Below are 25272 nucleotides of genomic sequence, written 5' to 3' on the forward strand. Positions count from 1 at the left end.
AGCAGATGACGGTCCCCGATGATTTTTGTCACGATGACGTCATCCTGTGTACCGTCACTATTAAAGGTGCATTTGTTTAAAGCCTTATTTCTTCTGAAGTAGAAGAGAGGGGGCGGATTCACAGCAATGTCAAACAATGTGTCACTAGACATGTCTTTGGAAATGATCTTTTTTTTTTTTTCCCCCTCCAATTGACAGCATGTCAGAAGTTTGTCACTAATGGGTTCCCCAATTGCAATCAAGTACCAATTAGAACGGGGGGGGGGGGGGGGGGGGGGGGGGGGGGGGGGGGGGGGGGGGATTAACAGAGATTTCCAAAAATGTGTCACCTGACACATCTTTAGACCAGATTTTAAACATATTCAATTTTAGAAAACCTCTGAGATTTAAAATGATGTCACATCAAAGGTGTATCTGAGGCCTTTATCTCAGTGGTGCACCCAGGATTTGGGTGGTTTTTTTTGGGGGGGCTCAAATTTTTCGTCAAAAAATGTTGCCCAAAACTTTTGGCTGCAGAAAAAAATTGGAGTTTTATTTGGGGGGCGGACTATTTTGACATTGGTGGCGCCACTTACACCCCTATCATAGTACTCGAAAATAGGCCACATACATATCACCAAGGTAAAATCGTGGGACAAAAAAAAATAAAATGAACAGGACATAGGCTTTTCCGCCTTTTTAACAGATACGTGTAAAAAATTACTTTTAAAAATGTGCTTTGTCTATTTTTGCATTAGAAGAACATGTAATAAGTGCTTAAATTAATACAACATCAGCTTATCACGTCATCATGACGACACTTCAGGTTTTCAATACTAATAATTATTTCTACCTACCCACCAAGTTTCAAGATTATCGGACTGAGCCTTGTATGTGATTTAAGAAATTGCATTTTTATGACGTCATCGTGACGTTATCCACTTATAATTTGTTTATACATATAAGTATGACCTTACGAACCTTATACAAGTTTAGAATACGAGTTTGTTTAGGGTCCAAAATGCCGCAGCTAAAATACATGTACAAAGTCTATGGGATTTGGGGGTGGGAACAAAAAAAAGAAAAAAAAGAAAAACTAGAGCTATGCCTGTTCGATGAACAGGACACAGGCTTTTCTGCATTCTTAAAATAATACGTGTGAAGAAATACTTTTAAAAAATACTTTGTCATATATTTGTTTTAGAACAAAATGTAAAAAAGTTGATAACTTAATTTAAAAAAATAGGTGATGATGTCATCATGACGTCACTTCAGATTTAGCATACTATTAACACTTTCTACCTACCCACTAAGTTTCAAGACAACCGGACTTGCCCTTATAAGTGTTTTCAAAAATCGCACTTTTGATGACGTCATCGTGACGTCACACATTTTTCAAACAAAATTATGCTGGTACCTTTTACATAACAAACCGAACACAAAAAGAATTTTTAATTTAGCATGTTTGAAGCCAATCAGATGAACAAAAGTGTTAAACGTTTAAAAATTTGAAAAAAATCTCAAAAAATCTACCGACGTCATCGAGACGTCATTTCAGACTTTGTGTACTTGTACTATTATCTACCCACCCACCAAGTTTCATGACGATTGGACATTCCCTTATGTTTAAAAAAAAAAAAATCGCATTTTAATGACGTCATAATGACGTCACACAATTTTCACAATTTTGTGAATATACCTGTTATCTAACAAACATAATACAAAAAGAAATTTGAATTTAGCATATTGCGTTTGTGAGATATGGCTTAAAGGTCCAAAACTTCAAAAATCGACGTCATGATGACGTCCTTTAAATTTTTACCTATAACACATCCCGGTCTACCTACATGTACATACCGAGTTTCAACCAAATCAGACTTACAGTTCTTTAGATGTAGGGTCTTCAAAGTTCACACATTTAAGAAAACGTCACGTGACCCACGTTGACGTAATCATTCGTCACTCTTCGGGACACAAACTCACTATGGGGTCTTCACATACATGTATGTTAGGTTTCATTAGAATACCAGTTTGTTTAGGGTACAAATGCAGCGGTTAAAAAAAGTCTATGGGATTTGGGGTGAAATAAGAAGGGAAAAAAAGAAAAGATAAGAAAAAAAATTCAGAACAAAAACAATGCTTTTTCCGCTTTGAAGCGGAAAAGCAAAAAAAAAAAAAATAAAATAAAAATTGACAACCTCGAAGGGGGGGGGATGCTCAAGCTCCCCCCCCTCCCCCCCCCCCCTCCCCCGGTGGTGCACCACGTCTTTATCTAAGGAACTATATAGTACTTTACACTTTGTTCTAACTTTATATGTCCCTCTATACCGGGATGTACATGTAATAGAGGTAAATCCATCAGATTTTAGTCCCCCGTGTAACCCCTTTAGTTCTGAACTTCACCTATATGGAAGGATTATTAATTAATTGCTTAATAATAACAGCCACGTTAAACACGAAAAAAAATTGAACCCATGGAAATTATAGAGCATTGTTTGCGAACTTATTTGATCTTGTAAGAAACATAAGCAATGACAGTGCCTTCTAATGACATAGCCAGAAACATTTCACATGCAAAGAGTGCAGGCTATGATACGTCTTTCATGTCAACTGCTAGCTTTTGTTCATTATTTCTCATCAGGATGCCAAGAATTCTTCATTACAGTTTTGTTCAATTAGAAATAATCAGGTTTTAGGTTTGGAGTTTTTTTTTATTAGATTCAAAAACTTGATTGGTATGTTAAAGGGAATATACAACATTTGCAAACATCGAAAAATAAAACTACCAAGTTTTTGCGAAATACCTTAATAGGATGTTGGTAAATGACAGTCTAAAGCATCCTGTAAAATTATGGCACCTGGTATACTGTCATTTTCAAGAAAAGTGGTATTTTTGTATCAATTTCCAACGCTGATCGGCCGATCAGCGTTGGAAACAACTGGCTTTTTTTCAAATACTGGCCCCAATTGACCATTGCACTTGTTTGCAATCGATTACAAACCTATGAACGGGTACGAGCCAGCTAGACTGGTTCCCTGACCTTACAATTCCCCAATGTATGTAAACTGCTCTGTTTCTTCTTATATGGAGTCAGGGGACCAGACTACAGGAAAATGATCGTTTTTCTTGGTTTTTATAGCATTTTCGAACCCAAAACCTCCAAAAAGTCAGTGTAACTATATTTGCTTTATATTTCCAACCCCCCAATTCCATCCATTTCTGAAAATTACAGCAAAAGCAAATGATGTATATTCCCTTTAAACCCTAGAGCAGAATAGTTTTGTAAACTATCATCTCAGAATAGCATCTTTCAGTTCTGCTCCCGCAAATTTTTTTTGGAGGGGGGGGGGGGGGGGGAAGGCGGCATCTGAGAGGAAATCACCCTTTTGGACGAAAGAGGTTTTAGGGCCAGTGCGTTTAAATGGCGATATTCTTGTTACGGATTGAGCAATTTAAGTAATTTTTTTTCATCTAAAAGTAGCTTATGAAATTGGCTTTCTGTCATTATTATGTTTGATGCTACATATTTTTTTAAATGTGAAATATATTTTTGGGGGTTTGGGTTCCGTTTTTTTTTACTCACCCTGTATTGAAAAGGGGAAACTCTGATGGTAATTACTTTGTTCACCTAAGGCCAAAAAAAGAATAGTTCTGCTTCCGGTTACCCGACCGACCCTATTTTTAGGCTGCGACCCTAAAAATTTTATCAGCAATTCCAAAAAAAAAAAAAAACAAATGATTGAATAAATAAAAATAAAAACCTTATGTCTTGTCTGTCTTCACAAAATACCCCTCAACAACCCTTTTGCATAAAAAAATGCTTGTATTTATTGTTTTCTTACTTACATTCGCTATTTTTTCAAAAGAAACCTCCGTTATTTTTACAAATTCGCTGCGCGATTCAACTACTTCGCAATTCGATGTCTGTAATCACGTGCGTAATAAGCGCAATGCGGCGACGACTGGTTCCCGCCGCGCCGCGCAGGGGCCAATTATGAAAATGCGGTAACTAGTCTGTGCACGGCTATGCTATCGTTAGCACAAGCCTGGCTATGCAAGCGCAGGCACGTGCTCTGTCAACTGGTTGGACTCGACATCGTAAAAATGCTGAGAAAGGCATCGTAAAAATGCCAAGAAAACACCGATGGAGAAAGAACATTTTTGCAAGTTAAATCACAGATTTGATCTAGCTTGTCTGTGTATGTATTTTCCGTGTTCAAGAGTTCATTTTGAGATCGCACTACTCGTATTTGGAGTGATACAATGCAGTTTCCTGAAATGTTCGACCCATTGGCCGCGGGCCACACATGTACAAATGTACATGTACAGTGCATCACACACTTCGGAGTTTTGGCCAGCTCCCCTTCTTGACTAGCGTTGTGCCTATGGTGCGAACGACCTGAATTTCCCACAATTTTTTTACGAATTATCAAACGTAAATATATTGACAATAATTAAGGTAGGTTTTATTCACTTTTTGTGGCCATTTTGTGTATAGCTTTTATAGTGCAATGGAAATAGTTCAGGCTAAAACTTCGCATATAATTGAATACCCCATTCAATCTGCATAAAAAAAATTGGCCAAAAAAAAAAAATTTCCGACCGACCGACCCTATTTTTGAAAGGCATGTAATCGGAAGCAGAACTATTTTTTTTTTTGGCCTAATCCCCCCCCCCCCCCCCCCGAAAAAAAAGTTGTGGGAGCAGAACTGAAAGATGTTAACCTGAGATAAAAATTCTCTAAACCATTCTGCTCTAGGGTTTAACTTACCAATCAACTTTTAAGTGGGTAATAAATAACCGGTGAACATAAAACACGATCACTAAAGGGGTAACAGGGAAGACTAAAAAAAGGGGGACAAAGTGTCTTACCTGAATGCTGTTTGTCTGCACAATGCAATCCAATGAGTACTTCAGTTGTTTTACGGTACCAAAAGAAGGATTGCTGTATGTGGATTCCACTTGCTCCTATAATGCATGCACATGTTAGAATGGTACAGTTACTCATTTGATTACCTTGGACTTAACTTGTCAAACTGACTAAAATTGTACTGTGTAAATGTTTAACAACTGTTGTTGCTTTACCCCGCTCTTGTTCATGGGGCGGCCATCTTGTTATTGTTTCTCTACTGTATGTTACTGTTCCTTAAACCTCAACTGTTCTTGAATCTTACACACTAGTGTTCTTTAGCCTTACCTTAACTTACATGTACCTTTTAAAAGCAAAACAAATCAGTAATTATTTTTATATGGTATAAATGACTTCTCAGTAGATGCCTTTTGCATTCGCCAGCAACAGCTCAGGCTTCCTTGGACAGGAAGTGGTGTTCCATCAACAATCTTGCTCTTGTAAACTGGGAGATCACGTTATGCATCACGCCCAGTTTCATTGGACAACTATACACTTGTTGAGGTTCGATGGGGTACATGCATCAAATGCAGGGATTCCTCTGTTTGTATCCAACTTGGTGGTTGTCATTTCAGTATCCGGATCCCTACTCTGTTCATTAACCCTAAAACACCCTGAATCCTTCAAAATCCTCTTTGCCAAAGTGGAGGAATTTGGAGGATTGAAGTTACATGGCAAAAGTGCGTTACTGATTTAGTAGGATGCACTTTGTCAAAGTCTTGGTCCGGACCTTGTGTTGTTTTTGCTCAGCAATGCATAAATACGTGTATAGGCCTGGATTATGCTTGAAATCCTCTGTACTGCTCCAGGATGTCACTGGCCAAGCCTCAACATATTGACAGCCACTGCTGCAGGATTTTGCAGGATTCAGGCAGCGGTCACCCCTCCATGGACCATATTCAAGAAATAATTAAGGAATTTGCAGGACTGAGGATGGATACTATTTTTTCCATGAGGCCAATGGGAGGATTTTGCAGGATTCAACTTGCCGACTCCAATATTTCATTTCTAACCCAAGTTATCATCCGGAAACCATTTACCTTTAACTCACCACGGTGACCTTGACCTTTGACCTTTTTACCTCAAAACCAAGCCCAACCTGCCTACTTCTAAAGGCAACACCCTACCGAAGTACATGTAACAATCCCAAACAACATTTCTAACTCAAGTTATCATCAGGAAACTAAGCTGCCCGGACGGACGGACATCCCAGCCAGATGGACTTCCGGGGTACCTCCATTGTTGTCAGATTGTCCCTATTTCTAAAGATTTCGTTGCGGGTACCCTTTTTTCTAAAGATTTTATTTGCGAGGTACCTCAAACAAAGGACGGGTACCCCACAAGGGGTCCATGGTAAGCACGGACGAACATACGCCCTTACCATAGAAATCCTAGGTGGGGGATTCCCTTTGTATGCAATTATATCCCCATTTGCTATACACACGTTTACTCAGTTTAACAATATTGCTATAACATACTAATCTCCAAATCTGTTTATTGCTGAAAATTGCAGCAGAAGCAAATGTTGTTCATTCCCTTTAAGGTCATCATATATATTAATTTTGAAGTGATTATCACAAATTTTGCCACACTCATAAACTGAAAATGCGTTTTTGACACTTTTTAACTTTCAGCCAGAGGGCGCTCGAACATTTCATGACTTCACCGGTAATATTTTTGGAAAGGTCAACCAGGGGAGAGACTAACATTGTTGAAAGGAAGGGTCATGTAATTTGACACGCACGAGATAAATTGAAGATCATGTATTATCAAATCAATTCCCGTAAAATTCAAGTTCCAGTCTCTCAAAGTTAATTTGTATATTACCAAATTCAGTAATATTTAGGTGTTGGTCCATGAGCCCAACACCCATGAGCCCAATAACCTTTTGTTATTGTAAGAATTTTACTATTATTATTGTTCTTCAAGACAAATTCTTTTCCAGATCTGTTTGTCAACATGAAAACATATATGAACTTCAGATGTCAATACATCAATGCACAAACAACTGAAAATGTGCTTTTTAATAATTATGTCATTATGACGTCATCATGGGTAACACAATGTCACTTGAATTTTGCGGGAATCGATATAATATTACCTGATCTTCATTTCATCTCGTGCGTGCAAATCACGTGACCCTTCCTTCCGGTTGAAACCAAAAATGCCTTATACTTTGAAAGTGCACAAAGATATGAACTTGCTTTCAATGGTTCTGGTGTATGGCTAGGTTGACCTTTCAAAAAAAAATGATTGGTGATGCCAAAAAGTGTTCAACTGCCCTCTAGGGGCAGGTTAAAAAAATTAAAAAACGCATTTTCAGTTGATGTCTGTGGCGAAATTCACGGTACCTGCTTCATAAAATAATGGACATGATGACTTTCATGCAGACAAGACCTGCAGACAAAAAAAAATTAATAAAATCATCAGACTGAAGATAAGATGAAAAGACCTTTAAACCTTAAAAAATTGCCCAAAAAAATCAACCATGAGAGATATTATCAAGATTTGGCTGTATATAGCACAGTTAACGTAACTCTTGAGCTTTTTGGTAAAGACAACAAGATGATGTCATTGAGTATCATATTAAAAGCAAATAAAGATTCCTAAATTTAATCTTTGAAAATCAATATAAAATCAACTGCTACAGATTCGATTTTGGTTTTGATGGCAGTCAATACAATATTGCAGGGTTTTCATTTTTGGTATTAAGTGCAAATCACGTGACCCTTCCTTCCCATTCGAAACGGAAGTGCCCTCTAATTTGAAATTGGCAATAGATATGAACCTGCTTTCAACAATGTTAGTCTTTGGCTAGGTTGACCTTTCAACAACAACAAAATCGGTGTCGTCATGAGATGTTCGAGACCCCGCTAGCGGCAGGTTAAAAAAATGTCCAAAACGCATTTTCAGTTGATGTGTTTAGCAAAATTTGCTATATAATGACCTTAAGGCAGACAAAACCTGTGCACAACAGACCGGAAGTTACACTGAAAAGACCTTTAAACTTTAAAAAAAAAAATGCTAAAAAATCAACCGTGAGAGATATTATCAAGATTTGGCTATAGATAGCATAGTTAACATACATTTAGCTCTTGAGCTTTCTGGTAATGACATCACAGTGACGTCATTAATTATCATATTACAAACAAAGAAAGTTGAAAATCGTTATAAAATCAACCGTAACACAGATTTGAATTAATTTTTTTATGGCAATCGATACAATATTGCAGGATTTTCATTTTTGGTATTAAGTGCAAAATCACGTGGCCCTTCCTTCCTTTCGAAAACGGAAGTGCCCTCTAATTTGAAATTGGCAAAAGATATGAACCTGCTTTCAACAATGTGAGTGTCTGCCTAGGCTACACTTTAAAAGAATATTACAGGTGATGTCATAAAATGTTAGAGCGCCCTCTAAAGGCATGTTGACTAAGTCAAAAACATGGATTTACATGTAAACATACATTTTGAGTTGACGGGTGTGGCAAAGTATGTGGTAATCAATGGCCCTACACCGTGTGGTTGTTCCTACAACCTCTAGTTCTATGAAATTACTATTATTATTTTTCTCCAAGACACATTCTTTTCCAGAACTGTTTGTCAACATGAAAAGTGATATAAACTTCAATTGTCAATACATGAATGCACAACCCTGCGAAGATGTGTTTTTTTGTGATTACGTCATTATGATGTCATCATGGGTCACGTGACGTCACTTCAAAAAATAATAAATTTAACCTTTAAAATTCAATATAAAATCCACCGTGAGAGACCGGAACTTAGATTTTGCGTGACTCGACATGATGACACATGATCTTCATTGTGTCTTGTGCTCGTCAAATCATGTGACCCTTCCTTCTGGTCAAAACCGGAAGTGCCTTTCAACAATGTTAGTCTGTAGGTGGGTTGACCTTTCCAAATAAATGATCAGTGACGCCATGAAGTGTTCAAGCGCCCTCTAGCAGCAGATTAAAAAATGTTCAAAACGCATTTTCAGTTAATGTCTGTGGCGAAATGTGCGGTAATCGCTTCAAAATTTTAATGCCTGCCATAATGCAGTCCGCGCCTTATTTCTCTCGAAATTAGACTACGGCTGCTGCTTACTTAACGGTATCTCAAAGAAAGATCTTTCTCGTCTTCAACGGCTTCAAAACAGATGTGCTAGGCTCATTTTCCAGATGCCCATTTACACACATATATCTCCCCTTCTTAACCAGTTACACTGGCTTCCAGTTGCACAACGCATTCAATTCCGTACTATGGTCCACACTTACAAATCTCTCAACTCCTCTGCCCCTGATTACCTCTCTTCTCTTCTCTCAATTCGAACCGGGTCTCACTCTCTTCGCTCTTCTCATGGGAAATCTCTTGTTGTCCAGAGGACAAATAAACTCGCAGGTGATCGGGCCTTCTCTATTGCTGCTCCCCGATTGTGGAATAGTCTACCCATCCCTATCAGAAACTCTGATACTGTGCCAACCTTCAAGAAGGCTCTCAAAACCCATTTTTTCCCCACACCATAGCTGGTCGTACGCCCTTGTTGTTTTTCTGTTGTTCTTTCTGTAGTTCTTCTTTCTTTGTTTCAGCGCCTTGTATCCTTTGGCAATTTGGCGCTCTATAAATCCAGTTATTATTATTATTATTATTATTAAATTAATATAATATATGGTGACCTGAAAGGAAATGTGCAACATTTAATTTTGCAGACCTTTATGTAGACAAGACCTAAAAGTTTGATTACGTCATCGGACCGGAAGTTACAATAAAAAGACCTTTAAACCTTAAAAAATTGCTAAAAAATCAACCGTGAGAGATACAATCAAGTTTTGTGCTTTAAATGGCACTTTCATAATAGGTCTAAAACTTCCCCAGGTTTCCTTTCAATTGGTAAACTTGGAGATGTCTTGCAGCCCCCTTGAAATTTGAAGTTGACAACGCCTACGCCTTGAAACGTTCATTGAATGCCACGTACATTGTATCGTATGGCGTGTGTACAGCAAATTGGGATGATTGCATACAAAAGGGGTTTCCCCGAGTGTCTGGTTTTACGACTGTTTTATGTCAACTATTGAGCCACATGTAATGGCTGTTTGATGGACCAATGTATTTTAAGAGTTTACTAGTGTTTTGTACACGTTTATATGACAACTTGTTGACGGAAGCTCATTTTTTATTTTGTTGACGTCATATGAAACTCAAAAACTGGGCTGGCAAAAATGCCCAATTGGGTGGGTTTTTTTTCTAAAAACATGCGCATTGGTGTAAAGAAGGTATGGCCAGCAATATTTTGTATTGCTCCAATGGTATGCGACCCTTACTTTTAGAGATATGAGCTATTTAATGGGTTTGTGTAACGAATGTAGTTGACGAGTTTACATTACAGCAGTATATGCGTGCAGATCCTCACCTGACCCTTTTTAACTATCCTCTGTATAATTACTACACACGTTATTTTTTAACCCTCAACATTCACATCTACAATCAACATTAACATCGACATCAACAATCAACAATCAAAATCAACATCACCGATCAACATCAACAATTAACAATCAACATCAAAATCAACACCAACAAGCAACAATCAACATCAACATCAACAATCAATACTCAACATCAACAATCAACATTAACCAATCAACAATCAACAATCAGCATCAACATCAACAATTATCATCAACAATCAACATCAATAATCATTATCAACAATCAACATCAATAATCAACATCAACAATCAACATCAACAAATCAACTTCAACAAATCAACAATGAACAATAACATCAACATCAATCCACAATCAACATCAATCCATAATCAACAATCATCAACGCGAAAAACCATTGTTCTGTTAGCCTTGGTCAATGCTCTCGTCCATTATTCGTCCTGTACGTAACGCGGTCTGTCCACACTAACGGTTACAAAAGTGTGACATTTAGAGGGAACCATGGACAAGAGTTGATGCATAAAGTAATATGTTAAGTTTTCCGTCTTTCTTCATCCAATATCTTGGTAAGAACATTGCCCACCAACAAGTTTGATAAATTTCTCAGGATTCGAGAAATTACAGCTAGGATTATCTTCAAGATTTAACGTTCATAACATGGACAGACATTTAATTTTTTAGTGGTGGGAAGCAGTAAATAAAATACATGAATTATCATGATTTTTGTCCTAATGTAAATCTTCCCATTGAGAGATTGCCACTTAGTGGGGCTGTTGAGTGATATACATGTACAATTGTGCACTTTGTGACTAAAGCATGAAACTTCGCATGTTGGTTCTTCATGCCATGAAGAACATTTTCAGATGTGGAGACATTTAATATTTGACCTCTGGTGACCCTTGAGAGGTCAATGAACTTTACATACATTATTTATACTAATTGTTCTTGAAAACACCACTTTCCTATGACCTCAGTCTATGTCATAGGTCTTCAGGCAATGGAAATAATGGTCAGATGTGAAAAAAAATCATACTTGACCTCCGGTGACCTTTCAGAGGTCAATGACCTATATATACAGTTTTTATAGTAATTTATAAGATTGGCACTTTAAACCCCAACTTTTTCAAGACCCAATTCTAAAAGTTAGGTGTTCATGCTATGAAAAGCATTTTCATATGAAGGACATCTCATATCTGACCTCTGGTGACCTTTAAGAGGTCAATGAACTCTGTATGCCCTATTTATAGATATAAATTTATAAGATTTATTATTCAAAACCCAACTATTTCAGGACCCAAGTCTAAAAGTTGGCTCTTTGTGACATGAAAAGCATTTTCAGATATGGGGGCATCATAATCTGACCTTTGGTACCCTTTAATAGGTCAATGAACTTTATACCTTATTTTTCGTTATTTTTTTATATTTAATTGTCAAAACGCCCTTTTTCGTGACCCAAGCCTCAATATTGCAAAACAAAGGTATTGCACCTATTATTATACAGTCATGTAATGAATTGACCTCCATATCTCTTTTTTAATTGGCAGACGCAACATGTTGCGACTGGGATAGAAGACTGTTGGACTTTCTTTACTATGTAATATGTACAAATGTCTGACAACAGTCACTCTTCTGTACTTATTACTCTCTGTGGTATCTAGATGGACTTGGGTCACCACATTTTTAACCTTTTTACCAAGCCCAATGGTCACTGTAAGAGTGTGATTCTTGTCCAATGTACCTCTTGTATTCTCTTGTGCCCCTGTCTACGGTACCTTTCAAAAAAAGGAAATGGAGATCAGAGGTCATACAAACTTGTCCTTGGGGTCTGAATTCATGACATGCTGTAGAATAATACTTAAAGTACACTTGTTTTGAACTATTTAGACTTAAGTCATGAAAAGGTGGCATTTGGAATATTAAATATGATAAATAGCGGCAAATAGGGTATGCAAAGTTTATCGACCTCATAAAGGTCACCAGGGGTCAAATATGAATGTTCACACATCTGAAAATTCTGTTCATGTAATGAACAGCCAACTTTTAGACTTGGGTCATAAAAAAAGTGGGGTTTTGAATAGTAAATCTTATAAATATCTTAAAATAGAGCATACAAAGTTCATTGACCTCTTAAAGGTCACCAGAGGTCAGATATGAAATGCCCTTCATATGAAAATGCTTTTCATAGCATGAACACCTCACTTTTAGAATTGGATCTTGAAAAAGTTGGGGTTTAAAGTATTAATCTTATAAATTACTATAAATACTTTATATATAGGTTATTGACCTCTGAAAGGTCACTGGAGGTCAAGTATGATTTTTTTTTTTACACCTGATCATTATTTCCATTGCCTGAAGACCTATGACATAGACTGGGGTCATAGGAAAGTGGTGTTTTCAAGAACAATTAGTACAAATAATGTATGTAAAGTTCATTGACCTCTCAAAGGTCACCAGAGGTCAAACATGAAATGTCTCCACATCTGAAAATGTTCTCCATGGCATGAAGAACCAACATGCAAAGTTTCATGCTTTAGTCACAAAGTGCACAATTGTATCATATATTTGACCTTAACAGCCCCACTAACTGGCCAATCTCAGGTTAAACCTCTAGGTTTTTTTAACTACAGGGTGGCACATCTTCAAGACTTCATGTTCATAACAGGGACAGAAATTGTGTCACAAATTTCTGTCCATGTTATTAACATGTACTAAGTCGCATCATAATTTTATAAATACTGCACAGGTTGCTTTCATGTCGAATGATACTAATTCCTCATTGAATATGTAATATAAATGGACATTTGCTAGATTTACTATAACAAAAACATATAGTATGAATCAAGAGTGTCCGTCCATGTTATGAACATTATCCTTCATTTCATCTTAAAGATGGCCGAGTAATTTCCTACATATCCTGTGAATCAGCCTAATTATTCATCAGTGCAATCACAGATAATATAGGAATGCTTTAAAAAAAAAAATAGCAAAAAACCTGCTTTGAAATCCACCTCCCATGTCACACCCACAAAGTTATAAGTTGTAACCGTTGGTGTGGACAGACTCGGTAATCAATCGGCGGCATATCCTCGAGCGCTTTGCAGTGCATGTAAAAAATACAGCGTGAACAGCGACCTCATGCGGCCACTATATTTATGCAAATCAGTTGAGGACGATCGAGAGCCTTGGTTCAGTTGTCCATGTGAGGTTTTGGGGGTGGTGCTCATTATGCTAATAGCCTAAACTGACCTTAAATGTCGTTTTCTTATTGGTCGATCGTTGCATGGAAAGTTGCATAGCGGTAAAACGTGGCACCATACATAATGCATACACGCACGTTGTGTGTCTCTGCACATGGCACCAATGCACAAAAAAAATGTGGTTTCTGTCACATCCGCAAAAGGCGAATAGCAGCAAACAATTTGATGTCTTCAGGATTTGCCAAGGTGTGATTGGACACTCCACATTAGCCCCGCCTACACTTATCTATATTCTAAAGAAAAACATAAGCTTTCGCCGATGACTGAACCAAGGCTTTCGATTGTCCCCAACTGATTCGCATAAAAATAGTTGTCGCATGAGGTTGCTGTTCGCACTGTATTTTTACATGCACTGCAAAGCGCGCGAGGCCTAGGATGCTGCTGATTGATTACCGCGTACAGGACGAATAACGACGAGAGCATTGACCAAGGCTGTTGTTCTGTTAATTAACCAGACATAAACCTCTAGCCCAACACCGTGTGTTTGTTGCTTCAAACTCTAGTTATTATTATTATGGTTTTTACTATTATTTAGGTAACAAAATGTTCATCCATGTGACCAACATGATTATTAACGTCTGTCCGTGAAACAAATGTTATTTCAGACAAGATATCAATACTTCTTCATTTCAAGTTATATATATGGTTGAACAGTCTAGAAAAAAATTAAGTTGGGGTTTACAGGGCCCTTACTCAGTTGTTAAAAAGATACCGTCTTGTCTGTCTCAGTGACATACGTTACTTTCATGGCATCTTCCTCCCCATAATTTAAGCAAGAATAAAGTGTCTTTGAAAGTGTTCTAAATATTAACATTAAGTGTACTTAATTGTACTGAAACAAAATATTACTGAATTTTGTCATCTTGCTTTGAGTTATGGTTAGAGAAAGAAAAGTGTCTGTCCTTGTGACAAACATTACATCTTAAAGATTAACCATTGATAGCTTGTTAAATATTGCCTCAAGTTAGTTTTCAAACTAACAAGTATATAAGAGGGAAGATATGGACAAGCAAAAGAAGAAGGGAAACATTTACTTTTGGAAATTCCGTCTGAATGTCTCACAGTTGTAACATTTAACAGACCCATGGTGTAATAAACCCAAAGTAGCATGTGTTGAAAGGGATAAATGAACTCACCAAATCATCAGTCTTAGGTGCAATTCGCATTTCAGAGGGATCTTCTTTAAACCTGCTGGCAAAAAAATACAAAAAGAAAAATCAAATTTAGAGGCTACTGGTGTCTTGTCTTACAACAAAAGCACCCATGCTCTCCATCAGGGTTCAAACATACCACCACAACCAAACATGGGCCAATCTTTTCAGTCCATGCCTCATGCGAAAATGAAAGCTTTGTATTAGCAATTTAAGTTTATTTTTCAGGTAAAATAAATTTAAAAAAAATTTAAAAACAGACAGTACGGGAACATTGTAAACTTTACTCTGCAACTGAATGTTGCTGTGTCCCAAAAGCTATTTATGCTTCAAATCACTCAAACATACGGTTTAAGGTTTACATGTGGAGTGCTGTGGATTGTGGTTAAAGGCACTGGATTCGTGGTCTGTGGGTAAAGCTGCAGGTTGTGGGTTCAAGTCCAGCCGGGGTCATGGTGCGTGTGCCCTTGAGCAAGGCGCTTTGTCACTCATTGCTTCTCCCCACCCAGGAGTAAATGGGTACCTGTGAGGGCAGAGATGGTTACTGTGATTGAACTAGCTTGCTTGCGACTAACAGGCAACATCGAGCTGTATACTCCCCAGGGAGCTGAGATGGTATTTGGAATGTTTAATTGGCCCAATGATCAGGGGTTATAATAATACTGTAAGCACTGTGATTTAATTTACTTATAAGAGCGTTCTTAAATGCCGATAACTATTATCATTATTACGGCGCAGAGTGGCATTCCGCAATGATGCATGACGGTGGAATTTGCCTGGGATAACCGGAACTGTTAAAAATTCTTCGGTATCCTGCTTTGGAACCCGAAAGGGATGACATGCTGCCTTGGCAAAGGGTTGCCATTTTTTCTGACCAGCTATTGTTTTAAGACGGTTAGAAAAAACCCTGTCCACCGGGAATTCCGGAAAGGTTGACTTCGGGGAATCCCGCTCTGGTACACCTGTGCGTTTCTTAAAACTAGGCCGTGTACCTTGTGAAGATTCTGACTGTTCAGGAATGGGAACCTTTAATATACGAACCATATCCCACATCACTTCACGAAATCTATTATCGGTAGTCTCATAAGGATGACTCCCGGTAGAATCCACGTCGGACGGCCGATCCATCGAAGATGGACCCGGCTGGGACTCGAGGTTACCCTTAGGTGTTGCCTCGTGTGTATCTACAGCTGTAGAATGAGTAGGTGAAGGTCTCTTGGCGTCTCTGCGCGTAGCGCGGCTGACGTCCGAGTCCAACTCCTGCAATGAATCAGACGGGTGAACAGAAATAGCGCCGCCTGATTCCTGGTCAAATTCCCGATCTTCGGCCTCAGCTTGAGGGGAAATTGGGAGTTGTTGTGGCGCCAACGCCGCCAACTGAGCCGACAAAGCCTGAAAACCTTTCAGCAATAAATCCGATGTATTGTCTCTCCGCCCGCGTTTGCGATGACGTGGGTGGTCCGATGACTGGCCAGAAGTCGGCGACGTACTGGCACTGTCGCTCGTTGAAGAGCTAGAATAACGGCGGCGGCGGGATTTATGGGCCCGGCGCCGTTTATTCTTGGGCCGTGATCGATGTTCCGATCCACGGTGACGAGCCATTAAATCATAAATTCCCGAAGGAACGTCCGAAAGAACCCCGGGTGCCACCGGCACGCTCCGGGTTTGACCGGGCGCCACTGGTGCACGATTTTCAGGACCGGGTGCCAGGTTAAACGCGGCGGCCGTCAAACCGATAGGGCCCGGTTCCGCTCGGTTCCCCAGACCAACGGACGGGGCCGAACGTAAACGCAATGGGCCGATCGTTTTTTGTTTCTTCGGTTTTGCGCCCTCAACCGGTGGCTGAGGACAATCCGGGGAATCCCCTTCGGAGCAATCTGCTCCCGGGGAAATCCCGCTGTCGGTCGCCGGGATTGCCGACGTAGACCGATGTTTTTCTCGGTTTGCCGACTCATTGGCCCAGGAGCTCGCAGACTTCCGTCTGGCCCCGGTTTGAACCGAGTCAGGGCCGGTGGTTTTCGGCGCATCGCGCCCACCACCGGTCCTTTTCCTTCCCTTATGGGGACTGGCCTGCGACACTTCCGTGCCCGAAACCTGTCCCCGGGAAAGACTTGCGGCACTGGAACCCTCGGCCATCGGCCCGGCTCCAGTCCGCGAAAGCCCCGTCGCGCGTCCGGTAGGATCGGTAAAACCAATACCACGAACGGACCGCGGTGGCTCCGTACTTACCCGCTTCGATGACTTCTTTTTCTTTCCAGAAGTGGTCGAAGCTTCACTTCTTGCCGAGTCTGTAGATTTCGCTAGCCAGGTGTCAATCTTCGTCCACATTTCGGAGCCCCATGGCTCGCAAATGGAACACCTAAGAGCTCTAGAACATGGCCTACACTTAGGACATAATTCGTTGGAGTCGTCTAGGCTATTCGGCAAAATCTTGTGACATTTATCACAAGTCACGAAATTTTTGGGAGGCATTTTATCAAAGACCCCAAAAACCAGAACAGTCTCAGAACTATAGTAGGATTTTCTTCAAACTGTAAGGATAAAAAAATACGTATCCTTTAATGTACAATGTATACACGCAAAAACACGAGGTCATAAAACGAAATAAAAACGTTTATAAAACTCGTCTAAAAAACAAACAAATGTAACCAGAAAAACACCTAGTGCTTCCGAGAAACAAATGTACTGCAAATCTTGAGAAAATTAATAACAAATAGCGATTAAATCCAGTAAAAACGTGCATGCTACTGTGAGCATTGAAAAACACGTCCTACCGACACGAGCGCTAAAGAAAAGAGGACGATAATGGCGGGGGCTCTGACTATTGTGGGCGCTGGCGCAGGAGGGCGCTGTGGCACACTATAGCAAATCTTTACTTTAGCGGTTAATTTACATAGTTAAGGAAATATGCATTTATAGGTCCAACAGGTAAGTAGGACACGAAGTGGACATCGATGACGTCGTCACTGGACCGTGGGAATGTCAGCAGAGGCAACATTTTGGACACTTTTTTTCACGAAGTGGCCAGCTTCAACAACAACGTCCCCTCCCAATGAAACATCCACTCCTGAGACCAAGCAAGATGGCTGCCACTGTCAACAAGATGTCCACCAAAAGCTGGACAAGATCATGGCATCTAGGTTGTAAACTCTTGATTCAAGTTCCAATAGATAACGTCAAAGGTAGATGATCACAAAAAGACCATCTCCGAACTGAAAACGGCAGTGGAATTCGCTAACAAGGAAAACAAGGATCTGGTAGCGCTGATCAACAACAGATGTGGTGGCAACTACCAAAACATTGATAAACTTACCAACCAGATTGAAGATCTACAGAACAGGAGCCGGCGTAACAACATCATCATCCACGGTGTTCCGGAGGGGGCTGAGGGAGACAAGACTAGTGAGGAATTTGTGTCTGAATTCCTCACAAATCATATGAAGTTGGAAGGTGCCGAAGATGTGGAGATTGAACGGGCCCATCGAACCCCAGCACATAGACCGGCCAATCAAGCCACAACTCCGGCCACAACAAGCCTTCGAAGACCAAGACCAATCCATTGTAAGCTACTCCGCTACGGGGACAGGCAGTTCATCCTAAAAAATGCAGCGAAGCTCCTGAGAGGCAACAAGTACCAGGGTTCAACAATCTACATATCAGATGATGTCTCAACCAGGGTCCAGGATTTCCGTAGGAAGCTGCAGGAAGACAATCTACCGACCATCCGACGAGATGAGCGCGTACAATTCGCCTACATCCCTATTCCGCCATTAATCAGATACAAGCTGCACACCGGGGAATTCAAGACCTACACGGGGAAGTAGACGAAACACTCATGCACATTAACTCATACTTCATGTTTTATTTTACACCTTAAAATTTGTTCTGTATTTTGTATTTCATTTCAACCGATTGATACTATGTTGTTTACTACCGGTGTTCAGTAACCATGGTTATACTTGAAGAATATGCCTTTGTCATCATGAATAGAGATTCCCTAACAGTAACACGTAAGCGTTTCCGACTCACATTAGCATTTAAATGCAACATACAATGTAGAGCTTTATACAACTTCCGAATGCCAGTTACTAATCACCTGGATCGTACTCGTAACAAGACTTGCGCTCTATAAGCGTACACAATCCAAGACTGAAGGCGACACAGCGGCTTTCTCGAATCTGTCTAAAGGGAGAAGTATTTTATGACCTTTCTGTGTAATTTATAGCCTCACGCTTTTATTACGTGTTCATGTTATCATTGTTTACATCTCTGTGTGTTGTCCGTGTGTGCAGGAGTAAAGCATTGCTGTATGTACCTGATCATATGAAATTAACTACGATACTGTTGTGACAACTAGCATAGATCCTGATATAAACTTTCAAGCTCCTACTATTAATTGTGATTACTATGATCAAGAACAATTTGTAAATTGCATGTAACAAAAATAAATGTTCAAACCTGAAATTACTACACATTAATGCACGCAGCCTACCTAAAAATATTACTAGTATTTTTAACCGTGTAAATGTTTTAGAAAACACATTTCCAGTGATTGGAATATCTGAAACATGGTTAAAAGACATCCAACATCCACTAGTCCAAATTCAGAATTTTTCTCTAGAAGGATTCTACAGACCAAGCAAAAGAGGTGGTGGGGTGGCACTTTACATTAGAGACGATATAGTGTATAAGATTCGCAATGATATATCAGTGAACAATTTGGATATAGAATCATGTTTTATTGAGCTTGTTAACGACCACAATAGCAACGTGGTTATTGGAGTTGTGTACAAATCACCAAGTGCCTCATTTAATGCTTTTATGGAACACATCAATGAAATATTGACATGTGTAAACAATGACAATAAAAAGTGTTATATTATGGGCGACTTTAATATTGATATTATGCAGTATGACACAGACAATACTGTACGTGATTTTATGGATAATATACATTCCCAATCGTTTTATTCTACTATAAATAAACCCACAAGGGTAACTGCTAATACTTCGACTGTCATTGACAATATCTTAACGAATGATTTTCTTAATCATCAGTCTGGTATTTTAGTTACAGACATAAGCAATCATTTGCCAATATTTTTAGTTATTGATAAATTAAGAGAGAACCAACAGAATGAACGACAATATAGTAGGCGTGATTTTAGTAGAAATAATATTCAAAATTTTGTTTACGATCTTGATCAAATTGACTGGAGCTTTATAACATTACAGAATAATCTGCATAATATATATGATATCTTCCTTGAACTTGTTCACAAACTTAATGATAAGCATTTTCCCTTGCATGAGGTGAAGCGACGGTATGATACTTGTAAGTCTCCATGGCTAACTGATGGTATTTATAAATCAATAAGGAGGAAAAAACTATCTATATAAAAAAATATCTCAGACATCCTAATTCACAAAACAAAATTATTTATACTGTGTATAAAAATAAATTGAATACTATGAATCGAATTTCAAAGCGAAACTATCTTTATAAGAAATTTGACCAGGAAAAGAGCAATGCAAAAGGAACGTGGAAAATAATTAATTCTTTAATAAATAAGACAAAGAAGAAATCCAACCCTACCTTTGTTGTCAAAGAAGACGGTGTGACAGTAGATAACAACAAGGAAATTGCTGATGCATACAATGAGTACTTTGTTAGTATTGGTACTAAACTCGCAAGTAAGCTGACAACTTGTAATACTACATGTGAATCTTTCCTTGCCAATAAGTGTTCGCACTCTTTTTTTCATGACTCCAGTTACACAAGAGGAAATTGTGAATTCTCTCAGTAAAATCTCCTGTAACAAGGCTCCTGGATTGATGGGTTAAGCCCGTTTGTTATTAACCAGGCACGGTACACCCTTGCTAAACCATTAGCTGACATCTTCAATAAGTCCTTATTCTCAGACAACATACAAAACCATGCATCGAAACAATGACTTGACTTTTTGGCATAGTTTTTGAGCCGCAATTTTATTTCTCCTTGGTCAATGTTTAACTTGATTAAATGGCAGTGAATACCTTGAAAGACTATAACGGAACAATTAAAATGATCTTTTGATTTACTTAAAGGGAAAATACAACATTTGCAAACATCAAAAAATAAAACTACCAAATCATTTTGAAATACCTTGCTGGACTGTTAGTGAATGACAGTGTAAAGCATCCTGTAAAATCATGGCACCTGGTATACTGTCATTTTCAAGAAAAGTGGTATTTTTGTATCAATTTCCATCGCTGATCGGCCGATCTTTTTTTCAACTACTGGCCCCAGTTGACCATCGCACTTGTTTGCAATCGATTACACACCTATGAACGGGTACAAGCCAGCTAGACTGGTTCCCTGACCTTACAATTCCCCAATATATGTAAACTGCTCTGTTTCTTCTTAAATGGAGTCAGGGAACCAGACTAAAGAAAAATGATTGTTTTTCTTGGTTTTTATAGCATTTTCGAACCCAAAACCTCAAAAAAGTCAGTGTAACTATATTTGCTATATATTTCCAACCCCCAATTCCATCCATTTCTGAAAATTAAAGCAAAAGCAAATGATGTATATTCCCTTTAAAGTTATTTGCCTAAACATTTTGGCACGCTTGCCATAAAACGGGGCACGCTTGCCCCTCCTTGCCATGCTTGGCATCACTGGGCCCAAAACCTTGGCACGCTTGCCAACCATTCACTAGCCCCACCAGAACAAGTGGATGCTAGCCAAAGTGTTTTTTAGTTTTGTCACGTGACTTGAAATTATGCAAAAATTACTTAATAAATTGGAAAAGCACCCCGATTTGGTCCACCGCTCGTTGATACGGTCGGCATGCCCCATCAGTACCAATGGGTGCTTGGCGTACTTTTTTACAAAGACTAAACACAACCTGTTAAATGTTTAACGTCCAAATTCCAAGTCTTACTTCAGAACTAATTACCCAACTTGTTTATTTAGTTTGAATTGAGGCACTGCGGGTCGCTCCCAGGACCTTACTGCCAAACGCGCAACGCGCGCCCCACTGGGACGACTGAGGCAGCACGCATAGAGCCCTACCCCGACGAGTGAATTAAACACGAACAGTGAATTAAACACGAACAGTGAAGGAGTGTATTGCAACGGAATGCAATTACCTGAATTTGTAGTGAAAATGAGTTGCCATTATTACCGCAACAAGATAAAAAATAACAGCGTTGCTGTTGAAACCCCTCAGCCGAAGTTTGTCGAAAAGGGAAAACTGACATTCCAAACTCAAATATCATGTCTAACTGAAATTATCATGCAGAAACCATTAACTCACCAGTGACCTTGACCTTTTGACCCCAAAACCAATCCCAACTTGCCTACTCTCAAGGGCAACCCCCTACCAAAGTTAGACACCAAAATCTCATTTCTAACTCAAGTTATCACCCGGAAACCATTTACCTTTAACTCAACACGGTGACCTTGACCTTTGACCTTTTGACCCAAAACAAATCCCAACTTGCCTGTACCCAAGGGCATTCCCCTACCTAAGTTAGACACCAAAATCTCAATTCTAACTCAAGTTATCATCCGGAAACCAATTACCTTTAGCTCACCACAGTGACCTTGACCTTTGACCTTTTGACCACAAAACCAATCCCAACTTGCCTACTCCCAAGGGCAACCCCCTACCAAAGTTAGACACCAAAATCTCATTTTTAACTCAAGTTATCATCCAGAAACCATTTACCTTTAACTCACCACGGTGACCTTGACCTTTGACCTTTTGACCTCAAAACCAATTCCAACTTGCCTACTTCCAAGGGCAACCCCCTACCGAAGTTACAATCCCAAACAACATTTCTAACTCAAGTTATCATCCGGAAACTAAGCTGCCCGGACGGACGGATGGACGGACGGACGCCGTAGGCGATGACAATACCCCTCAAGCCTCTCGGCTGAGGGGTAAAAACAGACCACCCATTGCTTGGAAATGCCTTTGTAGCATGCAAAGTATTAGCATGCACATAAAACTTTCAGGAAAATGAACCCTGGCCATTTATTGCAAATACATGTAGTGCAAACTGTTTTGTAGAATGAGTGCAACTTGCGAATATCCTGGGCACACTTGCCACAAACACTTTGGCATGCTTGCTCAAACAAACCCTTGCTTGTAAACATGGTTGTAAAATAAAAGATGCAGCTACATGTATACATTTTGAAGAACAATGGATACCATTGTTGCAATGATTAAGTGCAAACCCTGACCATTGGTTTTAAAGAATCAGTGACTATTGGAAATGTCCTTGGCACACCTGCCACAGAAACTTGGGCATGCTTGCCCAAATAATCAATAGAACACATGGATACCTAAGAATAACTGTCACCATTATGGCAAGAATCGCAGCCTCTGGCCATTGGTTTCAAAGAATCAGTTCAAATGTGAAACATCCTAAGCACACTTACCCCAAAACTTGGGCTTTCTTGCCCAATCAACCCACTGCTTGGTAACATGTACCGTTGTAAAATGCAAAATAAACATACAGATAATACATTGAGAAATAATGTACGCCATCACTGCATAATGACAAGTTCAAACTGCGACCACTGTACTAAAGGACTGAATGACATTTTTAAATGTCCTTGGCACGCTTGCCCCAACAACTTGGGCATGCTTGCCCAAACCATTCATTGCTTGGAAATTCTAAAAGGCAAAGTAAACATACAGATAACAAATTGAGGGAAAGGGTCGAACAACCAACACTCAACAAAAGAGGGGGGCTACGCTTCAACCTTTCACATGCATGGGACCGGGCCATTCAAGGGATTCCAAGCCGTCTCACACGTGACCAGTCCACCGGGTCACCAGTTGCCTGACGAAGTCCGATGGTTTCGGACGCAACGTCGCACAGTTGCAAACATTAAGTAAGTTCCAGTATTTGATTCAATAAAAAAAAATCAATGGATAACATTATTGCAATAATTAAGAGAAAACTCTTGACCATTGGTTTTAAAGAATCAGTTGAAATGGGAAATATCCTTTACACACCCGTCCCAGAAACTTGGGCATGCTTGCCCAAACAATCAATAGAATGCAATAGGGTCATTCCGTGTCAAATCAACATGCTTTTGGACCCGACCCTCACAGATTGAAACGATATTTGGTGTGATGATTGGCCTATATGAGAAACCCCCAGAACTGAATTTTTTTGTAAATTGACTCGTTAGTTTTTGAGATACGGGTCAACGAACTTTTGACTAATTAGCATGACCTCCGAACTTTAAATACTTGTATCTCAAAAACTATAGCGCCTACAAAGCCAAGTTGTACATCATATTAAAGTTCTTTGAATGGCCTCCATTTCATAAAATAAAACCAAAATCGTAGCATGAAGTGCAGAGAAAATGCGTAACAAAATGACCTTTGACCTCGAATTACGAAAAACAATATGCTTCAAATTTTGTAATTTTTTTTCAAATGTTAGTTTATGATGTCAGCAACAATCTTAAAAAAAAATGGGATGGGCACTCTTAAAGTTTTTAAGTTATGATTTTTCGAAGAAAGCCTGTCCATGAAAAAGTATGCATAATATTAAATGTACCGAGTACATGTACATGTACACACATACTTGTACTGTGTACATGTACATGTGTACATTTTACCTGTGCATCATGTTTGCCCTTTACAACCATATAGTCTCAACTCATATATATTAAGGGCAGAACAAAATTACTTATACAAAATATGTTATACCGGTCTACGTTACTTTCATTTTTTGCTCAACCAAAGTCTGTGTTGCAGTGTTCATCTCCTCAGCGGAGATCTTGTATACGCGTCCTGTTTCAGTGAACGGTTCCACTGCTGTTATAGTACATCCTTGCCATGAATTACAAGTTTGTCTGGTCGATAGGGGAACTTGAAAGATGGAGATGGCCCATGGGGATGAAGGAAACTCAGTTCCACTTCTTGGGATGCTGGAAGGATCTCCTGAACACATGCTAGCCACCAGTAACAGTCATACATCACTGTAACTTACCCCTTGATATCTGCACAATCAATACATGCAGTTTGTCCATGGACTTGGAGACAAACTGGTTCCTCCCTTGAGTCTGAGGAGGAGGAAAAATCATGCACCTTAATTTTGTCTTTAGACATCGGACAAAAACAGTGCAGCTTTTGTGTTCCTGGAATGGTACGTGCAATTTGGAATCTTTGCCTGAGAATATCCGCTTCATTCTTGTATTGCTCTGTTGTTGCAAAAGCGAAGTCTTGCAGCAAGAGCTAGTCTCCAGCGACCTTTGGATCAGCAGATTATGACCCCATGGCAGCTGTTTGAATTTGCTACTTCTCAGTCAGTATTGACTTCGCTTTTAAAATTAAGGTGCATGATTTTTCCTCCTCCTCAGACTCAAGGGAGGAACCAGTTTGTCTCCAAGTCCATGGACAAACTGCATGTATTGATTTTGCAGATATCAAGGGGTAAGTTACAGTGATGTATGACTGTTACTGGTGGCTAGCATGTGTTCAGGAGATCCTTCCAGCATCCCAAGAAGTGGAACTGAGT

General features: G+C 39.4%; 1 protein-coding gene across 1 annotated transcript in view; it reads right to left on the reverse strand.

Moving 5' to 3' along the window:
- LOC119734777 (SMC5-SMC6 complex localization factor protein 2-like) overlaps positions 1 to 25272 on the reverse strand; it is a 202895-nt gene that overhangs the window by 137692 nt on the left and 39931 nt on the right. Inside the window, exons 3-4 of the mRNA XM_038208330.1 lie at positions 14728 to 14782; positions 4853 to 4948 (exon numbers count right to left, since the gene is read on the reverse strand). Coding sequence (XP_038064258.1) covers positions 4853 to 4948; positions 14728 to 14782 — 151 coding nt within the window. The remainder of the gene's footprint in view (positions 1 to 4852; positions 4949 to 14727; positions 14783 to 25272) is intronic.

Source organism: Patiria miniata, unplaced genomic scaffold, assembly GCF_015706575.1.
Source record: "Patiria miniata isolate m_02_andy unplaced genomic scaffold, ASM1570657v1 HiC_scaffold_10, whole genome shotgun sequence".
Taxonomy (NCBI): Eukaryota; Metazoa; Echinodermata; class Asteroidea; order Valvatida; family Asterinidae; genus Patiria; species Patiria miniata.